The sequence below is a fragment of the Pollachius pollachius genome (genome assembly GCF_949987615.1).
Source record: "Pollachius pollachius genome assembly, chromosome: 18".
NCBI classification, from domain to species: domain Eukaryota; kingdom Metazoa; phylum Chordata; class Actinopteri; order Gadiformes; family Gadidae; genus Pollachius; species Pollachius pollachius.
Window position 1 is genome coordinate 19,995,623 of NC_136951.1, and position 7,500 is coordinate 20,003,122.

Sequence of the window (7,500 nt, forward strand, 5' to 3'; positions counted from 1 at the left end):
GTGAGACTAAGCAGTTTGTTACGGTAGAACAAACACAGAACAGAGAAGAGGTTTTTTTGTAGTTCATGAGACCTCCAGTTCTCATGCGTGTGTCCTACCCTGAACACGGCCATCTCCTCCAGAACCACCTCCTCCAGGTCATGCCAGCTCTCTCTGGGGATCGTCACCACCTTCAGCACCGTCCCCATGTCTGAGCGGGGAACACACAACGGATTAAACACATGAGGAAACACAAAGAACATCATCCCGTCTACTTTCCAGCACCGCCATCCCGGCATTTAGGATGACGGATACCTGAAGAACATCTTACATTTACATTTACATTCAGGGCATTTAGCAGACGCTTTTATCCAAAGCGACTTACAATAAGTACCTTTGTCATAGAAGTGAAACAATAGATCACTGTCGGTGCAGTAAAGATGTTCATAGAACCAAGTGCAAGTACTAACAATCGCTAGGCTAACCCATTCCCCGTGTACAGCAATGCTAGCAGCTACTGCAGATGCTACACAATTTATTACCATGAATAAGTGCAGTGTAGATTAAGTGTGTACAATAAATCCGTACATTAAGTGTTTTATGCTTGAGATTATTTAGATTATTTGTTTTATGTAATTCCAGTCAATAATGTATCGTACATACTTTATTATTATATATATTATATTATTTAAAAAAAAAAGCGAAACATTATAACGTTATATACACAGTATAAACAATTCATGATCTACATCTGCGATCCTCTTTTTTATATGCTAGGCAAAAGCGCAAATTATAATTTCCAACATCTGTTTTCCAGAGAGCCGGTGTTGCTGGTGGTCACGGCGGCGGCCCCGTACCCGTGCCGATGAACATGACGTCGTACTGGCCGTCCTCCGCCTCCACGCGGTCCACCACCAGCTGGGAGAACTGGTAGTCCACGTCGGTGCGCACCACGATGGGACGCCCCCCCATCGGGTGCACCGGGTTGTACATGGCCGGGTGGCCGCGGGCGAACGTGATCACGTCGTCAGGGAGGTCCTTCGTCGAGTCGAAGCCCCCGAACGTCTTGCTGGGGCACTGGGGAGCAATCACCGCGTTGGGTTTAGAAATGGAGCATAAACTAAGCACAAATGCAGGGCAAATGTAGCTCAAATATAGTGCCAAAGTAGTTTAAATGTAACTCAAATGTAGTACAAATGCTCTACAAATGTATTACAAATGCAGTACAAATGAAGTACAAATGTAGCGCATATGTAAAAGGAATTAAACTTGCATTGCGGATGTCCGCATTCATTCAGGATGAAAATATAATAAGGTTTAGAATAATGAATAGTGAATAGTGAATAGTTATGCAAATATAAAATAAGGTGTGTGTATTATATGCAAATATACATGTTCAAATCTGAGGAACACCGCAACGGTGGTACGGAATCATCTGTGTTTTTCAATGCTGCATAAATGTCAGCATTGAGCGTAAAAAAAACAGGCCCAGCATGTAGCCATGCTGATTAATTAGGATGAATTAATAATTTCTTCATGCTGCTCCTTCTTGCTCTTTAGAATTTTGCCCAAGCGAGCTAACTAGCAGAATACACCTTAATAATCCGCTCCCTTCCTCTCCACTTCGACCGGCTCTGAGTGTATCCATCCCTCTCATACATGGACAGTTCTGCTGGCTAGAACTCAACAGAACCAGATGCTGTTTGGCTGTAAACTATTGGTATTTATAGCTTGTCATTCAGATGAAAGGTCCTGGCATCAAAGAGGCGGCCCGACCGTCCTCAGCTTACCTGAGCAAAACTATTTGAACATCTTGCACATTACATCTTGCTCGACCTCTCTTCTCTGCTCTCTTCTTTATCGGAATCCGACCAACAGCGCTTTTAAGCAGAGGTTAAACCTGCACTACCTTTGTTTTTCCCGTGAGCAGCCTCTAGTGGTCATGCAAGAGGATCAGTTACTCCCTGAGTTTTTCTAAAGAGGATCAGAATTAAACGGTTTAAAGAGACTGGACTCCTGGATGGACTGAATCGTGGCTGGGCGTGTTTTCATTCTTAAGGAGCTTTCTAGCCAAGATCTTTTTATGGAGTTAGCAGCTGCAGGAGAATACTTTCATAGCGCAGGGTTTGATTAAATGAAACCATTAAAATCGTGTTTGGACTCACGGTGCCGGGGCGGGGATAAGGCACCCTCCCCTGGAAGGGCACCCACTGGTAGGTGGGGCCGTCGCGGTGGGCGTAGGGCCCCAGGAAGACCCTCCGGATGTCGGCCATGTTGTACATGCACACCGCAGAACCCTTGAAGATGTTGCTGAGGATCGGAGAGAGAGAGAGAGAGAGAGAGAGAGAGAGAGAGACAGAGAGAGAGAGAGCGAGAGAGAGAGCGAGAGAAAGAGAGAGAGAGAGAAATAAAGTACAATTTTAATATGTTTTACTTTTCAGCCATCCTGTGCCTAGCTTAATATCTTGCCAAAGAACTACAGTTGAAAATTAGCCTGCTGGCTAACATTGGCACATTTACAGAAATGTAGATTAATGTGCACTCTCCTTTAAATAAATAAATGAAAAAATGAAATGGAAGATAGAATTACAGGAACAATGTCAGAATATGAGAGAGGTAGGAACGGATCAGAGAGACAAAGGAAGAAAGAAAGAAAGTAAATACAAAAGAACGAAAGAGATAAAGAAAGTAATAAAGAGAAAGACACGACAAGAGCCGAGATGTGATTCAGTGCAGATCTTGTTGTGCTCGAGTGGAGCGAGGATATAAGACCGTCCTCTGAGAGACAACAGACCGATCTCCCTCTGCAGGAGAAGAGGACGGCAGACAGAAGAGGCTGCGATCATTTGACTCCTAAACTTCAGGTTGGAGCGTCTCTCTGATTGCTCTCCGGCCCCAGAGAACGGAGAGGAATGCCGGCAGCGCCCGGCCAACAGAACGGAGATCTCTCGCTGCAGCGCATGTTTCAAACCCATTCCAACTGTTATTTGCTTTTCTTCTGAGATAAAATATATATAATCTTTCCTATTCTTTGAAAACAGCTGAAAGTGATTTATATATATTTTTTTTACCATCTTATTAAATAATGAGGTGGGAGTCCCTTATATTCATACATTGTTATTATACATATCGAGTACACGTTCTGTACACAGAGAAGCCTTTCCTTTGTGTTGCTGTGTTCGGCCCCAGACAAAAGCATTGAAACGCAGTGATGTGGGAGGCAATCAAACAACACGCGCTGATCAGCGAGGCGCGGAAGATGAATGGATTAGCATTTGTAAAGGTTAATTACAGAGAAATTCAATTAAACAACGGGGCATTAAAACGGCACTCCAGTATCTACGAAGGGCACGCTTTTCAGATTTGGATGGACAAACAAGAGTGGACAGATGTGGACAGTGCGTGGGCGAGAGGGAGAGACACAGACAGAGAAGAGAGAGAGAGAGAGAGAGAGAGAGAGAGAGAGAGAGAGAGAGAGAGAGAGGGAAAGAGAGAGGGAGAGAGATGCAGGCCTGCACACACATTCAATCAATCATATGTAACATGTGCATCTGCCTAGACAGGAACATGCGTAAGCACAAAGCGTTCACCGCTCATACAGGAGTGTATCTATGCCCACACACACACACACACACACACACACACACACACACACACACACACACACACACACACACGCACACACACACACACACACTTTACTTTGGCACAATCAAACTTGAATCTGCGGACGGGCTGATGTGCGCCTCATTAGGCAGTGATATTAAAGCTGCTGCGTCTGAATCCCGCCTCTATTCATCTCTGAAAACCGGCCACTTAGAAAACCAATTAAAGCACTCAGATTCCTCAGAGCCATATAATTGAATATTCAAGCATGGGTGCTGGTGCATGTGTGAGTGTGTGTGTCTGTGTGTGTGCTGGCTGCAATGCATGTGTGTGCGTTCAAGTGTGCGTGTGTGTATTTGCTGAGCAGCTCATTTTGTGTGTGTGTGTGTGTGTGCTCGCATGCATCTGTGCATGCATACGTGTGTGTAGTCCACATGTGTGTGTCGTCCACATGTGTGTGTGTGTGTCGTCCACAACAAACAGCCAACAAAGGGCCCCGTGTGAACAGCCTGCAGGAGGAGGCGTGTGACGCTGACGCTGAACTGCTGCCAGTACGCGTTAGCGCGCAGCGCTCCAGCGGCCGCTGTTAGCCTTAGCCCTGATTGATGTTCAATTGTTCTTCTTTAGCTGTGCCTCAAAACACACACACACACACACACAGACACAAACACACAGACACACAGACACACACACACACACACACGCACGCTCAGTCACTCCCAAAACGCAAACGCGGCATAACGCTGAGCGTCACGGCACTCTGCCATCTGCTCCGTCTCGACTCCTGTCTCCCGGCCGCTGGCGTCGCGCCTCTCCGCTCGGAGCGGCCTACGGAGCGTCGCAGCGGCCGGGAGAGTAGGCCCATCATCTCACCTACATCTACACACACACACACACACTCATGCAGAAACACACACACGAGGGCACACACTCATAGACGCGGAAGCACACACAGGGACACACTGACGCATGTACGCACGCACACACACAGACTCAAACACGCATGCACATGCACACACAGAGGCACACAGGCACGCACGCACACACAAAAACACACACTGTCCCAAATTCAGTTCTCCCTCTTAACGGCTGTGCAGATTCCATAGAGTACAAGTGACAGGAAGCAGGGGGGTGGAGGGGAGATGAGGCGGAAAGCATTTTCCAAATCGGCGGCCTAGACGCCGGAGAGGCGCCGGGGACCGCCGAGCTGCTGTAGGGTATCTGTAAGTAGATCAGACCATGCCCAGCGATGTCTGGGAGTCTGACTAAACCGCGACGGCACGCCTGGCAGAGCGTGTTTGTCCAGGTAATGGAAGACGTCTCGGGGTAACGCGGCGGAGGCGGGGCCACGGCGAGCGGAACCATTCGAGGGAGAACAGAGCATGAACGGGTTTCACAAGTGAACTGTTTAGGACGGCCGGCGTCTTGAATCTACATCATACATCCGCAGATCGCCTAGCAACAAGGCCACTTCAAAGGAAAGGGGGGGCGAGGGAGATGGCTAGAGTCCCTCTGCTGTAGCTATCATTGGAGGGTGAGATGGATTCACCTGGAGAGGGGGGGTGAGGGGGTGATGGATTCACCTGAAGAGGGGGGGTGAGGGGGTGATGGATTCACCTGGAGAGGGGGGGTGAGGGGGTGATGGATTCACCTGGAGAGGGGAGATGAGGGGATGATGGATTCACCTGGAGAGGGGGGGTGAGGGGGTGATGGATTCACCTGGAGAGGGAAGATGAGGGGATGATGGATTCACCTGGAGAGGGGGGGTGAGGGGGTGATGGATTCACCTGGAGAGGGGGGGGAGGGGGTGATGGATTCACCTGGAGAGGGGGGTTGAGGGGGTGATGGATTCACCTGGAGAGGGGGGGGAGGGGGTGATGGATTCACCTGGAGAGGGGGGTTGAGGGGGTGATGGATTCACCTGGAGAGGGGGGGGGGAGGGGGTGATGGATTCACCTGGAGAGGGGGGGTGAGGGGTCGGGAGAGATGAGGGGGGTCGGGGGGTTACCTGGAGGTGGTGAACACGGCGTAGATGACGGGGTTCTTGGGATCCTTGGAGCTCATCAGGAACACGTCCTCTGGAGAGAAGGAAAGGGACAAGACTATCGGTCAAATCTCTCTCCTCAGACGGTTGGTTTACACGGCGTCCGTCATCCACAGCACCGGTCAAGTTGTTATTGTTTCCACTGGCTTGTGTCGTCCTTTTTAGGAATAGCAGTTTTCTTGGGTCCTATTTGGGCCACTTTTAAGTCACTTTTGATGAAAGCGATAATAAAACAACAGGGAGGCAGACACACACACAGAGACTAAGAATACAGATGACGTGCGTATGAAGCATTTTAGTTACGTTTGCGTTTTATTGTTTTAGCTTTACTTGCATGTTCTGTTTTAGCCCTGTGAAGCACTTTCTAGAAGGTCAGGCGCTTTATTAATAAAAGTACCGGTATTATCGTTACAATTATTACGAGTGCATGCTAACAGAATGCTAACTCACGTAGCTCGTCGAAGTGTGTGTCGATGCCATTGGCCCCGGGGACGGAGCACATGAGCCGCGCCTTCAGGAAGGTGGTCCACTTGTTCACCAGACTCCTGTGGCCCCCCATGTCGTTCTGACACACACACACACACACACACACACACACACACACACACACACACACACACACACATACACCAAAGAAATGCACACACAGATGTACACATGCACAAAAAGAGGTGCAATAAATAAAACAATTGGGGTGAATTAAATGTATTTTTAATAAGACTTCAGTGACACAGTGTGTGTGTGTATGGTGTGTGTGAGAGAGACTGAATAAGTGAGTGATTGAGTGTGTGTGTGTGTATGGTGTGTGTGAGAGAGACTGAATAAGTGAGTGAGTGAGTGAGTGTGTGTGTGTGTGTGTGTGTGAGACTGAGTAAGTGTGTGAGTGAGGGAGTGTGCGAGTGAGTGAGTGTGTGTGTGCTCTTGTGTGATTGTGTGTATGTGTGTGTGCGTGCAAGCAGGCACCTGTTTGTGTGTGTCAAGCATGTGTGTCTGTGCGTGCATGTGTGTGTGTGAGTGTATGTGCGTGCGTGTGCATGCGTGTGTTAGTGTGTGTGCGAGCCAGGGCGTGAGTTGTTACCTTACACAGTTGTCCTATCCTGGCGATGGTGGCCTTGCCGCTGTGCTCTCCGTCCATCGCGTTCTCCTTGAAGAACAGGAAGATCTTATCGTCCTCCGGGTTATCGCTCTCTGGCACCAGGTTAACTCCAACGAACCGGGGATCTGCCACGCACACACACACACACACACACACGTGCGCGCACACACACGCACGCAAAACACACAGACATGCACACACACACACACACACACACACACCCACACACACACGCACACACGCACATAAACACACACAAACACACAGACAGAAAATAAATCTTGACGCCCCTCAAATATGCATCATAAAAAGTGCATTGTGCCGATCACAACGACACTGTGAGGGACACACACACACACACACACACACACACACACACACACACACAGGGCAGGGCCTGGACCATAGAGCTGTGTGAGCAGCGGCCTCTGACACCCACTCACACAAATCACTGTGATATTCCGTTGTCACGCCGACGGCGGAGCGGTCGCGCTCTTTACACCCCTGGTTACACCGTCTCTCTCCAATCAGAGCCCCCGTACCACCCCTATAACCCCGCCCCCTCATACCACCCCCCCCCCCCCCCACAAAACCACATCCTCACTAACACACATGGCTTCCATCGCACCGCCCGGCTCCAGACTCCAACCCAATCCCTCCGTCTTTTTGAGGGTCTTACTCTCTTCTGGGGTTCCTCTCGGGCGGTAGGGAGGGGGGGTTCTTGGGATCTGACCCAAAGCCTTAAACTGGGATACCCAGGGGGCGTTAAGGGGGG

General features: G+C 49.3%; 1 protein-coding gene across 1 annotated transcript in view; it reads right to left on the reverse strand.

Moving 5' to 3' along the window:
* sema3aa (sema domain, immunoglobulin domain (Ig), short basic domain, secreted, (semaphorin) 3Aa) overlaps window positions 1-7,500 on the reverse strand; it is a 41,464-nt gene that overhangs the window by 8,612 nt on the left and 25,352 nt on the right. Inside the window, exons 7-12 of the mRNA XM_079756224.1 lie at window positions 6,708-6,850; window positions 6,080-6,194; window positions 5,594-5,663; window positions 2,145-2,289; window positions 837-1,056; window positions 99-190 (exon numbers count right to left, since the gene is read on the reverse strand). Coding sequence (XP_079612350.1) covers window positions 99-190; window positions 837-1,056; window positions 2,145-2,289; window positions 5,594-5,663; window positions 6,080-6,194; window positions 6,708-6,850 — 785 coding nt within the window. The remainder of the gene's footprint in view (window positions 1-98; window positions 191-836; window positions 1,057-2,144; window positions 2,290-5,593; window positions 5,664-6,079; window positions 6,195-6,707; window positions 6,851-7,500) is intronic.